General features: G+C 56.6%; 2 protein-coding genes across 2 annotated transcripts in view; one reads left to right on the top strand and one right to left on the bottom strand.

Annotated features, from left to right (window-relative positions):
- Positions 1 to 22,253, top strand: part of VAPB (VAMP associated protein B and C) — a 177,147-nt gene that overhangs the window by 93,862 nt on the left and 61,032 nt on the right. The window lies entirely within an intron of this gene.
- Positions 1 to 22,253, bottom strand: part of APCDD1L (APC down-regulated 1 like) — a 46,715-nt gene that overhangs the window by 3,985 nt on the left and 20,477 nt on the right. The window contains exons 4-5 of the mRNA XM_036244120.1: positions 7,205 to 7,343; positions 2,867 to 3,419 (exon numbers count right to left, since the gene is read on the bottom strand). Coding sequence (XP_036100013.1) covers positions 2,867 to 3,419; positions 7,205 to 7,343 — 692 coding nt within the window. The remainder of the gene's footprint in view (positions 1 to 2,866; positions 3,420 to 7,204; positions 7,344 to 22,253) is intronic.

Genomic DNA, 22,253 nt, shown 5'->3' with positions numbered 1-22,253 from the left:
CCCGTCTCTATCAAGAGTCTCCCGCGTCACCGCAGAGGTCCAGGGTTGCGTGTGTTCGTAAACAAGGTCTCAGCCCAACTCTTCCTGGCTCGGGCCTGTCACATAAAGTTCTCAAACGGCACATGCCGTCTGCCATCAACCCCCAGGTGACACATGATTCTGCCCCCTGGGCTTACATGATTTTGGTTGAGTGCTGGCTGATTGAGTAGGATTCTATATCCAGGCCATGAAGCTGGGGATCAAATAGGTTTTAAATTAACTTCTAAAAATGTTCATGTTTCCCATCTGGTTTGGGTCACGGGTGTGGCTCGGGCCCCAGAGTGCATAAGTAACACCTGATTTGTTACCTGAGGTTACATGTACTGCGTTTCAGTCTTTGAAATGGTCTTCCTTCCCTCCCCGCCCCGGAGAGGAGACATTTAATGTAGTGTCCATACACCTGACACCGCTCGTCTCTGGGAACGTCCTGTGTTCTGCTTCTCAGTCACACCGCAGGTGCCATTGGCCACGCCGGCTGGTCAGGTGGCAGAGGGGCAGGAGGCCACTGCCCAGAGCCTGGCCTGGGCGTGTCTGTCCTCTCTCTGTTCAGAATTGTTCCTCCTAACGAGGTGGTGGCCCCAGTCCTGACCCCCCGCCAGCACCTTCCCCTGAAGAAAGGGAAGACTTCTGAGGTCACAAAGGAACTCGGGCGGATTTTCTGATTATGAGAATGTCTGGTGCCTTGTCTCTGCTCCCCAGATCCTGCCTTGGGGGAGAGGGGTGGGCTCACCCCCAGCCCCCCACCTTGGGGTGCTTTGATAAGTCTGCTCCCAGTGGTGAGAAGTTGCCTGATCTGGTTTAGTTCCTTGAGTGTCTAGTCCGCAGAAGGCACTCAGTCCATGCGGATGATGTGACCGTCGCCCCAGGGTTCAAAGAGCACCGGACAGGGACTCCTGACCTCATCCATATCTCCATCCATCCATTCATTCTCATTTCCGGAGAATATTTCTGGGGTGCTAAGTACAGACACTCTCCACCTGGAGCCCGAACCTTGACTTCTTTTCACTAACCTCCAACTCAGCGATTTTCAGCCGTGCACCCCGGCGCCCTGGTGCGCCCGCCACAGGGATCTTAACACCGGCGCTCACCCCTTCAAATGCAACAATGACAGCAGCCGATGCAACGATAGCCATCCAGTGTGAATGAATCAAAAGTATACCTTTCTTTTTCTCAGATCAGCAAAAAATATATTTTTCGGTGTGTGGCATAAGTTCAGTAGTTAGTTCATGTGCCCAGAGATGAAAATGTTGGAAATGGCTGCTCTGAGGGAGAAACGTAAACTTTTCCTCTCGCTGAGAATGAAGACAACAAGCCCTGTAGCTTGCAGGCCCTCTGACTTGGTTGCCTGCCTCATTTTAACAGTGTTGCAGGCGCTGGAAACTATTTACACTCACCGCGGCTTTGAACTGAAGGGAGAATAAAGAATCCACGGGCGTAGTATTCCTGTGTCATGTGCTCTAAGACTGGGGTTACTGTTTCAATAGCATTGGTTTCCATTGAACTCCAGTGTATTTTATGTTATGCTTTCAGAAACACTTTTCTTTCTTTTTTTTTTTTAATCCTCACCTGAGGACATTTTTCCATTTTTTGTTCAGATAGAGTGGGAGGGAGAGAGAGGAAGAGAGAAACATCGACATGAAAGGGACACATCGAGTGGCTGCCACCCACACGACCAACCAGGGCCGGGGACAAACTGCAACCGAGGTACGTGCCCTTAGCGGGAACCGAACCCGGGTCTCTCGGGACCGCAGGCCGACGCTCTAACCGCTGAACCAAACTGGCCAGGGCCAGAAACACTTTTCTGCAGAGGGGTCCTCAGTCTTTACCAGCCGCTTGGGAGGTTCCGAGCCTCCACCCCCTGCTGGCCAGCTCTCTGCCATGTGTCGGGCACATGGCACTAATGGAATTCAGTATCTCTCGGCCCGTGTGCTCATCGGCAGGAAGGGGCTACTGGATCTGCCTCAAATCAGGACAGGGAGGTTCTGGTGGCTTCATCTAAGGTCCAGGTGAATCGGCTTCTCTGATACTCACTCTGGAGCCCACAGGGGCATCTCAGAGAGAGGGCGGCTCCCTTTCTTTATACTGTAGCCTCCCGCCCAGAGGGTGGTCTGTGGACCATCTGGGAGCCCATCAGAAATGCCCAATCCCAGACCCGCCGAATCGAACTCTTCGTTCTCCCAGGATGCCCAGGTGGTGGCTTCCTGAGGCCTGGGCGGCGCTGCTCCCCGGCCTTGCTGTGAAGGGGTGCTCCCTGCCTCTGACGCTAGGCCAGCCGAGAGATGTGTGCCTCACCCGGAGCTTTGGGACGGGGGCTTCTGAGGGCTGCGTGGCCGCCAGTAGGGCCCCGGAGGAAGCTGCCCCTCCCTGGTCAGTCACCAGCATCTACTGGCCCTGACTGTGTGCAGACCTTGGGCTAGGTGTGGGGACACAGAGGGGCGGGTCGCCCTGGTGGAGGGTCTAGTCCTAGAGGGACAGGAAGGCAATCAACAAGGAAACAAACAGTCCTGGGCTGCTGAGTGTGGATTGTGGGGGGCACAACCTGCCCAGGTCCACATGCCCAGCAGGGGCAGAAAGGGACCCCTAGAGGCCCATGAGTGTGTCAGGAGGATCAGATGTGGGAATGCTGAATAGTGGCTCCTTCTGGGAAAAGCCAGCTCTGGAAAGACCCAAGAAAAGATGACTCAAGCAGAAGGAACAGCATGTGCAAACGTCCTGTGGCCAGCAGACCAGGGTGGGGAAGCAGAGAAGGCCCTGGGCAGGGAGCAGATCAGGTAGGGCCTGCTGGGCCGGGGCTCAGAGCTCACTCTCCCAGGGCCCCCTCACTCACCAGGGCGCTCTGCAGCGGGCGCTGGTAGCCAGTGGGCCGGTAGTGCCGCCTCTCTGCCCGGTCGGTGTGGATGTCCCCCAGGTACAGCTCCTCCACCAGCCGGGGCCCGGCCCGGGGCTGCGGCTGCAGATGGCGCTGCATGCGGACCAGGCTGAGCTCGTGCATGGTGAAGCCCAGGGCCGCTGCGCAGTCCCGCTCGGCCCTTGCGCTCAGCAGCTCATACAGCGCCCCGGACGCCCAGGCCCGGGCCGGGGGCAGCTGCTGGGCACAGTCGCGGCCAGCCTGGGTCTGGTTGAGGCGCCCGGCGATGTCGAGCAGGGCGTGGCGGCTGTGGAAGACGATGCCCACCTTGTGCAGGTGGTAGTCGGCCTCCGTGGCGCCCCGGGTGACCCAGGAGGCCCGGCGCAGGCGAACCTTGCCCTTGATGACCAGGGAGTGGGCGGGCTCCTGGCAGAGGGGGTCCCTGTAGTAGAACTGGTGGGCTCGGAAGAGGCGGCTGGGGAAGAAGGCGTAGGAGCGAGTGAGGAACTCGGGCCCGGGGCGCACCTCACAGCTGTCGGGTGGGAGAGAGGGGGGCAGAGCAGTGAGAACCTGAGCGTGAGCCCCTCCCCCTGGGTGGGCTCCCACCCCCCGCAGCCCCACTGCGGGCCTCAGCTCCCCTGGACGATCTTAGTGAGCCCGCTCTGGGGCTGGGGCCTTCCCCTCGGAGCCTGTGGTCTCGACAGAAGCCCCCTAGTCCCCCTTCCATTCAGTCCTAGGTGCCTTCTTCCGGCGACACCCTCCCTCGTGGCCCTCGTGGCCCTCGTGGCCCTCGTGGCTCAGTGGGTCCCAAGGAAGTGCACAGGACCTGGGTTCAGCCTACTTCTGTCCCTCACAGGGACTGAGCCAGGGACGTGGAGGTTCAGACCTACAGCCACGGTCTCCAGGCCACGGCCCGCGCAGGGGGGCACCGGGGCGGTACGTAGCCGGGCTGCTGGACCACGGATGACAGCCGCTCAGATTCTGTGTCCCCTCAGCGAGGCTGACCATGTCTGTGTCGGGCTTGTGGATCTAAACGAGCTCAGCAGCTTAAAAGGGGCAGATCATACGTATTTGCGCTTTTAGGGCTTAGGTGGTCTGTGGCAACTACTCCAGGTTGTGGTTGTGGTGCTAAGGAGGCCAGAGGCCTATGCAAATGTGGACACGGCTGTGTGCCAATAAAACTTGATCGACCAAAACAGGCATGGGCTGAACCTGGTGGCCCTCGGGCCCTATTCTGCTGGCGGTGACGATGACGCAGGGTGGGCTTGGACACTAAGAAACCCTAGTGACTGGGATGCATGTCACACTGGGCTGGGACTGTCCCAGCAAGGGCTGAGGGGTGCGTGGTGGATAGGTTTGGGGGGAGAGCAGGCAGGTGCCCCCTGCACAGTGTTCCTCTGACTAGGTGGCCTGTGCCGTTGTTTCTTTCGAGCTTGCCCCCCCGGCCCAGGGTGGCCCGAGCTTGCACCCCCGGCCCAGGGCGGCCCGAGCTTGCCCCCCCGGCCCAGGGCGATCCGAGCTTGCACCCCCGGCCCAGGGCGATCCGAGCTTGCCCCCCCGGCCCAGGGCGATCTGAGCTTGCCCCCCCGGCCCAGGGCGATCTGAGCTTGCCCCCCCGGCCCAGGGCGATCCGAGCTTGCACCCCCGGCCCAGGGCGATCCGAGCTTGCCCCCCCGGCCCAGGGCGATCCGAGCTTGCACCCCCGGCCCAGGGCGATCTGAGCTTGCCCCCCCGGCCCAAAGAGATCCGAGCTTGCTCCCCCGGCCCAGGGCGATCCGAGCTTGCCCCCCCGGCCCAGGGCGATCCGAGCTTGCACCCCCGGCCCAGGGCGATCCGAGCTTGCCCCCCCGGCCCAGGGCGATCCGAGCTTGCACCCCCGGCCCAGGGCGATCTGAGCTTGCCCCCCCGGCCCAAAGAGATCCGAGCTTGCTCCCCCGGCCCAGGGCGATCCGAGCTTGCCCCCCCGGCCCAGGGTGGCCCGAGCTTGCACCCCCGGCCCAAAGAGATCCGAGCTTGCCCCCCCGGCCCAGGGCGATCCGAGCTTGCTCCCCCCGGCCCAGGGCGATCCGAGCTTGCACCCCCGGCCCAGGGCGATCCGAGCTTGCACCCCGGCCCAAAGAGATCTGAGCTTGCACCCCCGGCCCAGGGCGATCCGAGCTTGCACCCCCGGCCCAGGGCGATCCGAGCTTGCACCCCCGGCCCAGGGCGATCCGAGCTTGCACCCCCGGCCCAGGGCGATCCGAGCTTGCACCCCCGGCCCAGGGCGATCCGAGCTTGCTCCCCGGCCCAGGGCGATCCGAGCTTGCACCCCCGGCCCAGGGCGATCCGAGCTTGCACCCCCGGCCCAGGGCGATCCGAGCTTGCTCCCCGGCCCAGAGTGGCCATGGCCTTTCCCTCCACCCCTTTGCTTCCTCTGCTCCAGAGTCTGGGCCCAGAGCCTTTACCACCGGCCCCGCCTCCCAGAGAGAATAACAGGCCACGAACTAGTGAGAATCTAATTATGCTGTTTCGTGTCCGCTGACTTTCTCCTTACAGTTCCCTCCCAGTTATGGCGAGTGCTCTGCTCTCCAGACCCAGGGAAACATCGGCTTCCCTTAGGAGCGATCACTGCGCACTGCGCACGGCGCCGATCGTCCCTCCGTGAGGGGTGAGAGTGAAGGAGCACGTGTACGCGCACAAAGCAGTCGCGGTGAAGGAGAACTGTCGGGGAAGCCAGCACAGGCGGCAGCTAGGACAGAGGGACGGCAGCTCCCCGTCTGCGTGGCCCCAGCTCCCCCTGCCCCGCGTCTGCCTAGGAGGTCGCAGCAGGTCACACCGGACAACTCGGTGGTTCCCAGACTCTGCGTTGTTCCAGGAAGGAGCAAAGCTCGTCTGGAAAGCACGAAGGGGAACTTTCTAGGAAGACGTTTCCAGAAATTTCTAGAAGCACTGCTCTGGAATGCTGTTGTCCCGGGGCAGCAGCAGCCTGCCCCCAGTCCCCACCCGGCCCTCGGCCTCGGCGCCAGGGTCCCACCTGGGTGGTGGAGTCCGTGGGAGCCTGGGGACGCACCCAGAGGCCCTGCAGGGCTCAAGCCCCGCCCTCCACCCAGAGCAACAGCAGATGTTTGGCATCGGCTTCCCCCTGACCTCAGAAGGTGCGTGGAGGACACAGAGTCCGTCCAGGCCCTGATCCCACAGTGGGGCTGGCTGGGAGGGGGCGTGGGAGAGGCAGCAATGTGCTAGGAGAGGGGGACCCCCCAGATGAGGGCAGAGCACAGAGCCATTGCCCCGAGCAGCAACAGCCTCAACTGGCTGGGAAGCCCGTGAGGTTAAAGAAATAAATAGCCCTGGCCGGCTTGGCTCAGCAGCTGGAGCATCGGCCCGCAGACCAGAGAGACCCGGATTCGGTTCCCGCTAAGGGCACGTACCTCAGCCCTGGTTGGGGTCATGTGGGTGGCAGCCAGTCGATGTATCTCTCTCACATTAATGTCTCTCCGTCTCTCTTGCCCCTCTCTCCCTCCTGCTCTATCTGAAGATAAATGCAAGGAAAAATGTCCTTGGGTGAGGATAAAAAAAAGAAAGGCCCTGGCCAGTTTGGCTCAGTGGTTAGAGCGTCGGCCTGCGGTCCAGAGAGACCCGGGTTCGGTTCCCGCTAAGGGCATGTACCTCGGTTGCAGGCAGCCACTCTGTGTCCCTTTCACGTCGATGTTCCTCTCTCTCCCTCCCACTCTATCTGAACAAAAAACAGCAAAATGTCCTCGGTTGAGGATAAAAAAAAAAAAGAAAGAATTAGGTGAGCAGGACACCTGGGCCCTCTCTGCCCATCACTTCCTGCCTCAGGGCCTTTGCTCCAGCTGTTCCCTCTGCCTGACTCTTACCCCGGCTCTCTGGATGGCTGACCCCTCTTCTTTCAGCTCTTGGCAGAATGTCACCACCTCTGAGAAGCCTTCCCTGACCACTCGCACAGAAACCCTCCCAGGCCACTCTCTGTTACATCCTCGCTTTTGTTTGGTTCGCTGCAGAGCTTAGCACCACCCCAGGTTTTTGCGACGTATTTGTGTTCACGGGTCTAGAGCTCTGTGCTTGTGCATCCGAGGCATTCAGTGCATATTTGTACAGCAGGTGCTTGGTGTGTGGATTTTACCCCGTTGCTGCTGGGGCTGGGGCACGATGCCCCTCAGGGTGCCAGGCTCGCTCGGCGAGAAAAGCCTTGTGCGCAGGGAGCAGCCCCTTGGACGACTGGATGTGTTGTGCCTGTTTTATAGACGTGGATACTGGGGGTCAGAGAGGACAGTCTCCCAGCCCAGGGGCCTGAGGTCGCGGTGACCCGAGTCTTACCCAGTGGAGATCCAGGGTCCCTCGAGCCGTGGGGGCAGCAGCGCAGTGACGGGGGCTCTGTCGGGCAGGGGCCTCCGGCAGGGAACTTTCCAGTGTAGGCGGCCACCCCCTGCTGTCCCGGCTGCCTCTGCCGTGTGGGCTGCCAAGCAGACGGACCCAGGGTTAGTGACCCCGGCGTTCGCCAGCGCGCCCCCTGCCCCGGCTGCCCTCCCACCCCAAGCCCACCTCTGCCCCTCTCAGGGCACCCAGCTGTCCCTCAGGCCAGCTGCGGCCCCCGAGACAGTGATGGATTGCCTGGATCAGCCTCTGGAATCATCTCCTGGATTCCCAGACGTGACCCCCACGGAACCCAAGCCTCCTGGAGAGAGACGGTCCCAGATTCCGAAGTTACTGTGCCGGCCCGCGTCCTGGCAGCCTAGAGCCTGCTGAGACCTGGGGCAGCGGGACTTCACCCCTCCACCAAGGGCTCAGTCCCGCCTGACCTCTGCCACGTGGCGCAGCCCTGCCCCTGCCCGGTGAGGGCACCCCCGCCACGCTCCGCGCCCGTCCTCGGAGCCAGGCCCGCGGGCTGTCCCTCTCCACCTCCCTGGGATGCAGGCCAGTGCCTAGCACGTGGTGATGCTCCGTCAGTGTGTGGTGGGTGCTGGGCTGACGCCGAGGCCTGCAGCGGGGCCAGGGGGGACCCCGAGCCTTTGAGGGATGGCGTGAGCAGCAGGGCCGGGTCGCAGGGCCTCCTGCATGACCCCGGATGTGCTCATTTGTGGAGACCAGCCAGGCCGGGCGTGGGACCCGGCCTCCTCTAGGAACGGCTCGGGGCCTCAGCTGCAGGGACCCCGCCAGCAACCACCACGTCCACCCCGGGCCTGGCCCTGACGCAGCCCAGATGGCGGATGTGTGGGACGCCTGGCGGTGAGCAGCGGCCAAATATGGCAGCAGGGGGCTGTGCTCAGGGGCGGCCTCGGCCGCTGGCCCAGCTCCCACGCCAGGCTTTCCAGGCCCTCTTCCCCCCGAGCCCCTGGCTGAGGGGCCCGGGCCTGGTGCAGATGTGGGCCAGCGGGGGAGGAGGCCTGGTGGGAGGCTGGGGCCGAGCGGACGTCCAGCAGGCCCCCTCCCCGTCCCACGCTCACATCCTCCCGTCGGGCTCAGGGCAGGCAGCGGGGCCAGGGAGGCCTGGGGACAGCTGGGGACCGCACTGCCCCTTCGCAGGCACGCGGTCCCGGTGGCCTCTCAGGAAAGTGAGGCAGAGTGGGCTCCTCACATCCTTCGAGGTCGAGGGTCTCATCTGGAGACTCTCAGGGTCCCCGGCGGCTGACCCCCGTGGCGGCTGACCCCCGCGTAAGGACTCCGTGCGTCCGCATACGCTGTCTGACCTTTGCAGCCGTCCTAGGACACCAGTGTCAGCACTGGCTTCCTCCGGCCGCACGGGCTCAGCGTGCATGGGGCACAGGCTGCCTGGACGTGACAACGCCAGGGTTCGAGCCCAGGCCGCCAGACTGTCCTGACGTCCTCACCGCCGCTCATCCTGCATGGTGGGCAGGGGGAAGGGCTGCTCTCCAGACTGGGGGGATGCGGGGTGCTCCCCAGGCAGCTGCTGAATGGATGGATGAATGAGTGATGGGAGAGGGGGGAGGGGAGAGTGCTGGAGCAGCCGTGTCCCAGCCCATCCTGCAGCTGGCGCCGTGGTCTCCATCGGCCAAGTGGAGAAGTGCACAGCGCAGCCGGCAGCCAGGGCCGTGGCGCCCCCACACGGACGCAGGGTTGCGGGCCCCCCACGCGCTTTCGGGGCCCATGTACATGCCAAGGGGAGTCTTGACTGGGAGGAGCCTGTGGTTCTGTATTAACTCGAGAACACTGAGTTTTGCACGGAGCCAGGACGTTGCTGGGTGGGCGACAAAGATGGGCGAGACCCCCCAGCCAGACACACGACCCTCAGTGTCAGCAGCGGGCTCCTCCCCGTCGGGAGTCGGGCCCCTGCCTCCCGTCCTGCGGGTCGGCGGGAGCACCCCCTGTCGCGAAGCCTGTCCCAAGTGTTGATTTGGGGACTGGATTCGAGCGAAGGGCAGCACAGGACCAAGGGAAGGGCATCGGTGTTGGCCCGGTGGGGTCGCAAGCTTGGTGTCCGAGCAGAACCCTGGATGGGCCCCGAGAGGGCCGCGTGGTTCCCACAGACTCGGCGTTTGGAGGACTCGTGTTCTGTCCAAACAAAGCTGCCCCCCCTCCCCCCAGGTGCCAAGTCATGGTCTCAGTGTGTCTTGTTTTTCTGTGAGGAATTAGGACTTAATTAAGTCAGGGGGTGCGGTCTCGCTGTGTGCAGAAATGCACACAAAATAAAACACAACCGGAGGGAAGGGATGGGGGAGGGGGAGGGCACGGGGGGGGGTACATGGTGGTGGGAGGAGACTCGACTTGGGGTGGTGAACACACAATGCAATATACAGGTGATGTGTTCCAGAACTGTACACCTGAAACCTACATAACTGAATTAACCACTGTCACCCCAATAAATTCAATTAAACACGCTCACACACAGCTGGGGAGCTTTGTGGAAATACCAAGCGCACATGACATCACCGTCAACCATGAGCGCCCATGTCAAGGTGGCGAACCCAACGTTAATTCGACTCCAGATGCATACATCACATTTCTCAGCGGCAGTGTTCGAGGGAGTCTTCGTTTTCTTCTCTTTCTTTCTTTTTCCCTCCCCTAGAAAAGTCTTAACCAAGGAGATGGGGCCGGAAGCAGATGGTGCTGAGGGCCGGGCTGGACAACTTTTCACAGGGACCCGATAGACTGAATTAAACGCACAGGCCAAATTGATTTTTATCAACCATGGATTTTTAATTAACAGTGGTGTCCACTTACCACCATCCATTATTTACTGTTTACCCACTAATTAAAAATTGCGCTGCTTTTGCACTCATAAGAACAGGGACGTTTGAAATTAGAGAACATCGTTCAAATTACCTGCAGAATTAAATCCAGGGCACCGACTGCTCGGGCCAGGCTGCCAGGGTTTAAACTCGGATCCCATCGGGCCTGATGTGTTTCTGTGAGTCAGGCTGCCGGGCCCAGCCTCGCCGCAGAACCTGCCGGGCCCTGCGGGGAGTGGACTCGCTCAGCTTCTGCCGAGCGCAGGCACTAGGCTGGGATGGCCCCGGATCAGCTGGCCCTCTGCATGGGGCGGGACACCTCCCAGCCGTCCAGGGGAGGCAGCCCGTGAGCGCCGGGACGGCATGCTGCCTGCCATTCCTAGGGACCAGCAGCTATAATTTGCACGGCCACCCATGTTGGAGATTCAGTCAACGCCCCCACCTTCCAGATGAGGGAACTGAGGCTCAGCGAGATGGAGGGCCTTGGCCAGTGTCCCTGTATCCCAATTCAAAACTAAATCTTGGTAAAATCCGCCCAACATAAAAGTCACCCTCTTTAACCATGTAAAAGTGTCCCAGGGTTACAGTGGCATTCGGACATCCAGGAGGCTGGGCAACCATCGCCACCCCAGATTCATTAGGAGTTACTCTCCAGTCCTCCCTCCTCAAACCCTGGCACCTGTCCGTGCATCTGCCTGTCCCGGACCTGTCATAGAAATGGGGTAACAATGTGTCCCCCACTTTTATCTGGTCTCCACTGCATTTCCACCAGGTGGGGTGGTCGTTCTCATTCCCCAGAGGCAAGTGGGGGCTTCGAGAGGTGTCAGAGCCAGGCCCACGCAGACCATGAAGCGGCAGGTCTGAGGGCAGCGCGGAGGGTGCAGGGGCAGCGCGGAGGGTGCAGGGGCAGCGCGGAGGGTGGAGGGGCAGCGGGGGGGTTCGGAGCCGGAGCAGAGGAGAGCTAGCAGATCCTCACAGCATGCCTTTCTTTGGGGGACAGGAGCGAAGGCGGAGCACTCTCCCCCACTCTCCCCCACTCTTCCCCGGCCCTAATTGGCAGCCCCGGGTGCCTTAGGTGCCGGGCGGTGCTGTTCCGCATTGATTTCAGAGGGTGTGAAAAGCTGAGTTTTGAAAGGGGGTTGGTCTGAACTTGACTTTGAAATGTTGAGTCACCGGTTCCCCAGCAGTGTTCAGTCAGTGGCTGTATGCAGGCCCCGGGCGGGCGGGCAGGTGGCCTGAGGGGTGCTCCTGAGGGGTGCTCCAGGCAGAGGGGCAGGGGAGCATCGCTCCGCCTCAGGGCTGCCTGACCTGAGGTCGCAGGAAAGGCTCACTTGATCACTTGCCTAAGGAGCCGTCTGCTAGTTCTCTCCACTGTTTAGTTACCACTTCGCTCTCTCTCCCTTTTTTTTTTAATCCTCACATGCGGACATGTTTGCATTTATCTTCAGATAGAGTGGGAGAGAGAGAATGGGGAAGAGAGAGGGAGGAACATCGATGTGCGAGAGACACATCGACTGGCTGCCACCCACACGACCCCACTCAGGGCCGGGGACAAACTGCAACGGAGGTACGTGCCCTTAGCGGGAACCAAACCTGGGTCCCTCCGGTTTGCAAGCTGACGCTCCAACTGCTGAGCTAAACCGGCCAGGGCAGCCACTTTTCTCTTTATAAGTAATAGTTATCTCGTGATCTTATGGAGGTGTACTTAGACACAATGTAGCATTCTTGTTCTGGAGTACCCCCCACCCCTGCCCCCAATTCTAGCCTCTATGGATGGCCATTGATGCTTCTTGCCTACAAAAGTTATTACTACAGTGTTTTCCAAAGGGCCGTGCCCTGCGGCCATCACTCTGAACTTATTGGCTGGAAATGGTGCCTTAAGAAAGCCCTGTGCCCACTCCGCACGTTAGTCAACGGTCATTGGTACCAGTACGGTGCTTATTTCACAGAGACTTGGTCTAGTTTACAGGTCACGATCTGTTGCCGTCATTATCATCTTGTGGTTCACATTGTCCCCAACCTGGACATTGGGGGCTCCTGTGTCCTTCGCGCATGCTCTTGTCATTTTCTGGTGTCGATGATCTTCCAGGCTCATTGTGCACTTTCTCTGCCCCAGCCCTGGGGTCTGCCATGTCTCCAAGGAGTCCTGGTTCCCTTCATTGGAGGACGGTGTTTAGAAACCAAGATCTGGGTGCTGGGTGTGCTCACTGCTACTCTGGGGTCTGCCATGTCTCCAAGGAGTCCTGGTTCCCTTCATTGGAGGACGGTGTTTAGAAACCAAGATCTGGGTGCTGGGTGTGCTCACTGCTACTGGGGTGTCACTGTGGGCTGTTCAGCCTTCCTTCCTTCCTTCCTTCCTTCCTTCCTTCCTTCCTTCCTTCCTCCCTCCCTCCCTCCCTCCCTCCCTCCCTCCTTTGCTCCCTTCTGCCCTTTCTTCTGTCCTTCTTTCTCTCCCACGACTTTGCCAGCACCCTGAGGACAGTCCCAGCAGACGGAGGGATGCTCAGTCAATACTCGCCGTAGGTGTGGGCGGACTCAGAACAAGACCCCCGCCGAGTGTGACAGGCTGGTTGTGATTCCAGTCATCACACCCACTTTTAGCTGGGTGGGTGAGCGCATGGATGGCATGCTGGAGGCCCCCGGCGGTTCCCCTCCTGAAGGTTGGCGATGAGATCCAAGGCGAGTGCACTGGCACGGGCAGGGCAGACAGAGACGCTGGCAGCCGTTGGGGTCACTGAGAACGTGGCTGACGGGGACGGTGTCAGCAAGGGAGTTCCCAGCCGGCTGGGGCCAGGCGCACCCCGGCCGGTGGAGAGGAAGAGAAGTCGGCGGAGGGAGAAGGAAGCGTGACTCGAACCCGGCGGAGAGGGGCGGGCACCGGCTGGGTGCAGAGTGAGCCCCGGGCGTCCCTGCCGGATCTAAGGCCTCCGTGGGCCAGGGGACCCGCTGTAGCCGAACCAGGACCCCGCTTGGTTTCACATCTGCAGGGAAAGCTCCGCCTCCGTCCACAGCTCACTGTTCCCGAGGAACCGTGGGCGCCACGGACGTTCAGCCTCCTCCGTGGGTTTACGTTTCCTCGTAGCCACGTTTTAAAAAGGCTAAAAAGGAACGGGTGAAATTAATTTTAAAGCTGTTTTATCCAGCCCCCAGCATCACAGAGGTCGGCATGTATGAAATATGAGCACTTACGCATGAAATACTTTGTTTTCTTTTTCATGTAAGTTCTGGAAATGGGGTGCGTATTCACACTCACCCCCCATCTCCGTCTAGACCGGCGCGTCTCGGGGCGCCAGGCTGTGCGGCGGCGGCAGGGGTGCCGGTGCGTGGCGCTCGCTCCGCGTGGGCGCCCCGTGGTTTCTGAAGACGGCTGGCAGTGTTTGCCGAGAGAAGGGGGGACGCGGGGAGGGGGCTCTGGTCTCGCCCCCAGCTTCGGCCCAAGCAGCCCCCACCCTTCGCTCTGGTTTATATACTAGGCTCCTAACTAAAATCTACTTTGGAGGGGGAAGAGCGTGCTCTTGCTAAAAGGAAAGTCTGAACCCCTCTGGTTTATTTCAAAATCCTCAGCTTGAGGCGGTTCACCTAGAATGTTTGGACTTGGAACCTTGTGCACATTTTAAATAAAAAGCCCCACCCCCAAAGTACCCTCTGGTGATTGGACGCGGAGGCTGCTTACACCCTGCGCTGCAGTGGTCCACTCGGGCCGCGGGGCCGCTGTCACCACGCGGCTCCCGAGGAACATGGGCTTCCCAGCAAATCACGGCCCAGAAGGCACGCAGACTGTCCATCTGCACGCCCCCAAGGAGGCTGCAGAGGAGCAGCGATGGCCGTACCAGCGGGTCCCAGAACTGAGAAGACAAACTGAATTCTAGAGCCTGAACGTCCCCTCCAGGTGACGGCCACTCTTCACAATCCTCCTGTGGCCCTTTGGCCACAACTGCGTCTCCTCATCTGTGTCATCCGAGGGTCTCTGGGTTCCTGGGAAAGTCAGTCATCCTGTGCCCCAGAAAAAGGCCATTTCATACCCAGTCCCCACCGTGTCCCGGGACTTTGAACGTGCCCCGTTTGCCTGGTGAGCTCCAGAGTTAAGAGTTGCCCCGGGAACTTGGGGGGGCGGGGCTGGTGGCCTGGAAAAGCAGATCTGAGCCGGCGAGAAGCAGGGGGCATCAGACACCTACGTCCGTGTGCTGCAGGCTGGTGAAGGGACACCGTTGGCTCTGTCACCAACTCCCCCTTCTGCATGACCTGGCCCAGGCCGGGCTGGACCGAGGGGTGGTGGCCAAGGTGCGCCTTGCTTGGTGCCACCTGGAGAAGGCGATTCTTTTACGTTTGCCTCTCGAAACGGAAAACCTTTTCTTCAAGGGGAACAGCTGGTCACGCAGACATCTCCCCCGGGCCCGTGGGGAGCATTTCTTGCCAAGGGAGGGGAAGCGTTCAGCTCACGGCATGGGAAAGGAATGGGGGGCTTGGGGAGGTGATCTGGCCCACCAGGCTGGCTCCTCCGCCAGGTTTTCTGTGTTTGTTTAGGAATGTTCCAATACAAATCTGCTGGCAGAGGACTCTCCCCGGGCCCCATGATGATGCTAATTACACCTCACTCTGGCTGGGGCTTCCACCCAGATGCAAGCGAGAAATTCCAGCCCCAACCAGCTGTTTCCAAACAGCTGAGGCAGCAGCGTGATTGATGGGAGGTGTTCCCGTTCCACCCAGATGTTCTAGTGTCTTGGAGACAAGGCCTCATTAGCTCGACTTCCGCGCCTGTGTTCCCAGATCTGCATGTTGGCCCTTAGATTTTCTTTTTTTTACCAAACCTGGTCAGTGCTCTCCACGGACACCAATATTCGGTCCTGTGCTTCGAGGAGTGGGGTGGGGGGAGTCGGGCCTGGCCGGATAGACCATGAGCTCCCCCGTGGTTTTGGACGCGCCTGGGTCTCTAGGGGCGCGGCTACATGTCGGTATTTGCTGAACAGAACATGTGTCTGGAATTCTCCCATTGGATTGAATCTCATTCAATCTCTTGGCAGAAAACTGAAGCGTTCGTTGTTCTATAGGACAGGAATTTGGCAAGATAATCCTGAGGTTTTGACACATTCGATAAGAAAGAAGACGCCTGTGTGATTGTGGTGATGACTCCCGGAAAAGGGATCTTTGGAAGGAGCGTAACTCTTCATGGGGTCATGGGAGCTGGTTCTCCACCAGGTCTTCCTCGGAAGGGCCAAGAACCTTCTTGTCTCAAAGAGACATTTAGGTTTTGAGGACGGCTGGAGGCTGGCAGTCGCCGTTGAACGCCTTTGGGTCTGAGAAGTGCCTGGAGATGTTGGGGTTCACGGGGAACAGCGTTGGGGAAGGGCACCACTTACGGGGCTATTCTTGGGAGTCTCCACAAGGGGGACCTCTTGAGCTTTGGTTGGGGCTGTTGGGCACCCAGTGAAACCCAGCACCACCATCTCCAGCCTCAGCCGGCAGCCCAGGGCCACCAGCCTCCTCCTGCTCCCTCTGTGCACCCCGACTTTGGTGAAGAGGGGATCCATGGAAGGCGGGCCCTGGGGCCCACACTCGCTTCCACGCGGGACAGCTCAATTTCCACCCACCCGTACAGAGAACGTCCTTGGAGACTCGAGGGTGAGGGTAATGGAGTCACCTAACCTTGCCTCCTTTCAAAGGAGTTTGCAACATAGAACAAAAACCCCAACTGGAACCACAAGAAAGGGCATCTGGGAAGCTTCATAAACAATGAAACAAGACATCTTGGCTCCTCGGGCATTTCCCCAAAGACGTGTCGAGGGGCCTCCGGGTCAGCCACTACAGGGAGCATGGAGATCTTAAATGCAAGAAAATTATTGTACTCTAACAAATCAATTTTTCCTCCATTGTGCTGAGATTAAGTTTGCGGTCTCGCTCATACATTCAAAATAAGGAATTTCCCTAGAGTGCAATTTTGTGGGAAAACCGACATCATGTTTCGAAAAAACCCATTTTGTTAGGAGTCACCAGATTTTATTTGAAGAGAAATGGTAATATTTAATTATGGCAGTATTTCAGCGTCCAGAAAATGAACGTGCTTCCAGTTTCCGGAGAGAGGCTGGCCGTGGTCCGGAACCTCCTCTCAGTCACCAGAGAGAGAACCCCAAAGACGCACACGGTGGCTTACGCGTTGCAAACAAGGCGCAGGGAAGTGTGCTGGCTCCTAAACGTTACACAACAGGCTTGTGCTGCTGGCGACCCGGACCCCGACCGGACCCCGACCGGACCCCGACCGGCGCGTGCACAGCTGGGGCAGCGCCCTGCAGACTGGGTGGCACAGCCGGTTAGTCACTGGCTTCCTACCACCTTCCCAGAAATCAGCCCCAACCCCTGAGGCTCCCGTCCTCCGGGTCTCCTGACAGGCGTCCGGGGAGGGCGTGGTGACCGTCCCCATATTACAGACGAGGAGACAGGCCCGGAGAAGCGGGGTCTGCCGTGCCCAGCTCCGGCCCTGCAGGTGGGCTGGTGGAGCGGCCCCCGCTCCAGAGCAGGTCTGTGACCTGGAAACTCCAGGCTCTGCACACCCAGCCCCGGCCCTCGCTGGACATGGACTGAGCGCCACTGCGCGCCCGCCCACGGGGTGGCGAAGGTCCCTCCGTGAGGACTGGGTCGCGTACCCGAGCCAGCACAACAGAACCCCGGAAGCGGTGCCTGCCGAGGGACAGGCGGGGAGGGGCCCGCTGCCCGCCGCCTCTCGAGCCTCCCGGACGGACGAGCTGCCTGCGGCTGGAAGAGGCCCTAATGGGCCCTCAGCAGAGGCTCGAAGCTGCCAGGTGTGAAGCGGCAGCAGCCGGGGAGATATAATGAGGCCCCAGCCGGCGGGCACCGAGGGTTGTCATGAGGAGCGATGGAGAGGCTGCAGCCGCAGAACTGGGGGCCACGGTGGGGGTCCCGCGTGTCCTTCTACCAGAGGGAACCGTGGGGGGCGGGGTGGAGGACACAGCCAGGCGGTACCCTGAAAGGTTGCTTTCCAAAGGGCGCCGGGCCTACCACGTTGGGCTGGTCACACGCCTGTTCTGACTCAGTTCGATAATGGACACCCCGGGCCTGGGAGCTTGTTAGCACGCGGCCGACGCACGCAGGGACAGGCTATTTTTAAATAAGTGAAAATGAGTTTGTTGGTTTGGAGAGAAAGGGTGACCCAGGACGGGGGCAATCAGATGTGCCAGGTGGCTGGGTACAAGGCTCTGAGGCCCTGTGGGCTTGTGTTCAGGATGGTCCTGTGGGGTGGGGGCTCGAGGCCACCGTGGGAGTGACCGCAAACCTCCACCCACACGCGCGAGACTGGGAAGGAGGTGCGGGGACGGCAGGGCAGCGCGGCGGGTGCGTTCCTCAGCTGGGCGCCGGGCACGGAGCCCTGGGGGAGCCCTGTTTTGGGGGTGAGCTGTTTGAAGAGCTAACAGGAGGAGCCAGCATGAGGGTCTGGCCTGGGGCCACACATCTGTCCGCACGCACACACCAGGCGAGGACAGAGGGTGGACGTCAGCCAGAGGCAGGACCCCAAGGAAAACAGCCCCCAGGGATCGACCAGGCCGAGCGAGGACCCTCAGGGGAGCCGCGTGTTGGCACAGGTGGTTTTCGAAGGGCTGCACATGAAGAACGGACGCTCACTTACATCTGATTTCCAGATACACAACGTTTTTTCGTATCAGCGTGTCCAAATGTTGCGTGGATATAAGTGTCGGGGTTTGGAGAAGGGAGACAGAGCCAGAGGGATGGACAGTTTGTGTTGTGTGGCTTAATTATTATTTTTGTGTAAGTTCTTTTCTGCCATACATGGGGGGTGAGGGGGAGAGAGAGAGAGAAGCAGGAAGGTGACATGGAGACTCACCCACAGTCAGCTCCCCCCGAGTGAACTGCTAGTAACCTCCTGGTCCACGTTCCCCGTTAGATTCGAGAGTCTGGGACGCTGAGAAGGACAGAACACAGGGACTCTGGTCCCCTTTGAACACCCGTCGACAACACTGCCCGGCCCACGGCAGACACACATTACATTTTTGTTGAATGAATGAAGAAATCGTCAGTTACTTTTTCACACACACACACACACACACGTGCATTTATCTGGATATTTTTAAGTGTGGGATCATCCTGTGTATTTTATTTGAAATCTGTGTTTTGAACTTAATGATAGGTTTTGGAAATCTTTGAGGAGGGTTGGCTTTTGGGGACCAGAGGGACCAGAGTATGCCCACAGCCTTCGAGGGAGGGACCAGAGGACTCGGACGAGGCCCACCCAGGGAGGCGAAGGCCCTCGACATGAAGAGTCCGATAAAAACAAGCTGAACCCGCCCTGGCCGGTTTGGCTCAGCAGTTAGAGCGTCGGCCTGGGGTCCAGAGAGACCCAGGTTCGGTTCCCGCTAAGGGCACGTACCTCGGTTGCAGTTTGTCCCCGGCCCCGGTTGGTCGTGCGGGTGGCAGCCACTCTATGTGTCCCTTTCATGTCGATGTTTCTCTCTCTCTGTCTCCCTCTCTCTCCCTCCCACTCTATCTGAACAAAAAATGGAAAAATGTCCTTGGGTGAGGATAAAAAAAAAACAAAAAACAGCCAAACCCTTCAAACAAAAGCAGTATGTGGCTTGCAGAGGACTTCTCAAAATGTATTAAGAAGGTGTCACACGAAACGTGGAAGTAGCTTCCTCCCCCAAAGCCCTGGTGGCTCCCTTGAAAGTGAATTCTTTTAACAGTTTCTTGTGCACCCTCCCAGAACACAGTGTCATGCCCATCCTGCATATAAATGTATCTGTTTTTTATTCAGCTATTAAAATGCTTTATGAAGCCATCTTTCTGCACACCTTGCTCTGCATTTTTCTTTGTACCCTTACATTATGGGAGCTCTCTCCCCATCTTCGACTTATCTCTTCGGGGAAAAGGCAAAATAGCATTCCACAGTCTAGGTCAGTTTTGATCCGTTAGCCAACCCTCTGTAGATGGTCTTTTAGATTATGGTCAGTTTTTATTTTTATTCGTTTTTATTTTTTGTTTTTATTACATGTAACAATATGTTGGGCGGCTTTTCAGTGTGTCTTGGTGTAAATTTTGCATGTATCCTTTGGAGATATTCCTAAGAAAGGAACTGGGTTTGCATTTAATAGGCTGATAGACTTGATCACACTGTCTTCCCAAAATGCTACTTCTTTTTTTTTTTTTATCCTCCCCCAAGGACATTTTTACATTTATCTTCAGATAGAGTGGGAGGGAGAGAGGGAGGAAGCGAGAGAGAAACATTGATGCGAGAGAGACACATTGAGTGGTTGCCACCCACACAACCCCAACCAGGGCCTGGGACAAACCACAACCGAGGTATGTGCCCTTAGCAGGAACCGAACCCGGGACTCTCTGGTCCGTGGGCTAACGCTCTAACCACTGAGCCATCACCTCCTGCCAACAGCGTACGAAAGCATTGGTGCCTTATACCTTTGGCCACACTGGCTATGATCCCACTTCTCACTTTCTGCAAATCCAACATGGACAGTGGAAGGGAAATGTCACATTAATGAAAGTTTGTGGCAAGTCACATGTTACTGGGCCCCAAAGTGAGCTGAAGTGGGGCCTGTGGCGACCTTCCTGAGGGTAGACACCAACGTCAGCATTGCCGGTGGTAGGAGGCTGGTGGAGAACAGGGGTTTGGGTGGTCCCAGGGTGCTGGGCCCCTTGACTCCTGAGAGAAGCAGATGCGAATGCTCTCTTGAGGGAAGCATGATCGTTTTAGGCTCCAAGATTTTCCATGGATTAAGAACAATCAACATGAGGTCTCAATTAAAGATTGCCAAACACACAAGTAAACATCACACTATGGAGAGTGAGTAGAAAGAAGAAATTTATATCCCAAGAGCATCACATATTGGAATCATTTTCAAGAAAAGTATGTATGAAATGTTTAGTGAAATTTTAAAAAATGAGCCACAAACATAAGCCTATAAAAATGACCAAGCCAGTTGGAAAAGGAATCAAATATCATTTTAAGAAATATAATTGATATAAAAACTTAGTAGTTGGATCACAGGGTAGATTAGATACAGTTGAAAGGGGGAAAGAGTGGACTGGAAAATAAGTGTAAAGAAATTCCCCAGCCCTGGCTGGTTTGGCTCAGCGGTTACAGCATCCGCCCAAGAACCAGAGGGTCTGGGGTTCAATTCCCAGTCAAGGGCCTGTACCTGGGTTGCAGGTCCCCAACCCTGGTCAAGGTCATGCGGAAGGCAGCCAATCGATGTGTCTCTCTCACATCGATGTTTCTCTGTCTCTCTCCATCCCTCCCTTCCACTCTATCTGGAAAAACAAATCAATGGAAAAATATCCTCAACTGAGGATTAACCAAAATAAAGAAAAGAAATCACCCAGAATTCAGGAAAGAGAGGGGGCTGAAAACTAAGAAAAGAGGGTTAAGAGACATAGGCGCCATAATGAGAAAGTCTAATTAATGTCTCTCCAAAGGCAAGAAAAGAAAGGGCGGAGCATAAGCAACAGCTGGAAGAAAGGTCTGATAATGTTGCGGAAGCAATAAGACACCAAACCAATGGTACCAGAAAGGACACTGAGTACCAAGCAGGCTTAATGAAAATCAACACTTGAACCTGAAGAACACCAGAGAGAAAAAAGAAAGACCCATCAACCTAGATTTGTGTACCCAGCCAAACAACCTTTCAAGAACAAGGGTAAAACAAAGACAGTCTCAGATATGACACTAAATGACCTTCTGCACACAGGACTTTATGAAGAAGGAAGGTCTGATTTAAAGAAGCTGTAATGAGCAAAGAATTTGCAATGTTACAAATCTTTTTTTAAAAAAAGAATAAATGGATAATCTCTGATTTTGTGGGGTCAAAAGAAAGGGGCATAACTAAAATACTGGAAACAGTAGCATGTAATTTGGGAGGGGAATGATCAGGTGTGTGTTCTAAGTTCCTTGCAGTATCAGGAAAAGGGTTAAGATATCAAGATGCTATCATTTCAGAGGTAGCCACTAAAATAATAGAAGTATTGTGTAACTTCTAAACTATAAGAAAATAAAAGCTAATAAAAATAAACACAACCCAACCAATCCCTTAAATATTAAAAAACGAGAACAAAAAAAAAAAACAAGGAGGATGAAGCATTAACAACACAATTTGTAGAAACTAAAAAAAATGATCTTAAAAATCTGGTTAAGTAGCCATTAATGAACATTATCAAATAGGATTTTTAAAACACCTGCTACATATTACGTGTTATTTACATACTTAAAGTGTAAGGACACGGAAAGGTTGAAAATAAAGGGATTGAAAAACACGTATTTGTCAAATATGAAATAGAAGGAAACTGATACCTAATGAAATAGGATCTACTACTGAAACCATCATTAGGATATAGGTCAGCCCATAAAAGGTCCAATTTTCTGGGACGATGTGATCATAAAATAGCATCAAAACATGCAAAGGAAAAGTTGCTATTGATATAGGGAGATATTGACAAATTCATCATATAAAGAGAGATGTTAGCACAACTCTTTCGATTATAGGTCAAGCAGACAAAATGTCAGCAATATGCAGAAGACTTAAAAACACAAAGCAAATAGAATTCATTTTATATGTGTGTATATACACACATGTGCACATGTACATATGTATGTGTTGTGTCAATATATCTACTGTACCCAACAATTAGAGAATATACATGCAACATTTGCAAAAATGGACCCTACACTAGCCCGTAGAATAAATTCCAACAAACTCAGGCCTTGGCTGGGTAGCTCAGTTGGTTAGAGCCTTGTCCTGATAGGCTAAGGTTTCAGGTTCATCCCCAGGGAACATACAAGGGTCAACCAATGAATGCAGAAACAAGTGGAACAACAAACATATTTCTCTCTCTCTCTTTCTCCCCCTCTCTCAAAATCCATAAACAGAACAAAACAAATTCGAAGAGTTGGTATCACGCAGGCCACATTTCTGACCACAGGGAAACAAAACTGAAAGTCGGAAATAAACACATTTTTAAAAAGTCTATGTGTTTGGAAATTTAAAAATATTCTAACACATTCAGGCAGCAATGAAGAAATTGAAATAAAAGTTAAAAATATATAGAACTTAGAGCTAAGCCCAAAGTGGAAACAGTACATATCAAACCCGTGGGGTGTGGAGAAAAGCTTATATTTAAAAGAAGAAAGTCTGAAAATTAAAGAT

This window comes from Molossus molossus, unplaced genomic scaffold, assembly GCF_014108415.1.
Source record: "Molossus molossus isolate mMolMol1 unplaced genomic scaffold, mMolMol1.p scaffold_m16_p_6, whole genome shotgun sequence".
Taxonomy (NCBI): domain Eukaryota; kingdom Metazoa; phylum Chordata; class Mammalia; order Chiroptera; family Molossidae; genus Molossus; species Molossus molossus.
The sequence above is the reverse complement of the archived record's forward strand: the minus strand, read 5'-3'. Positions and strand labels throughout refer to the sequence as shown.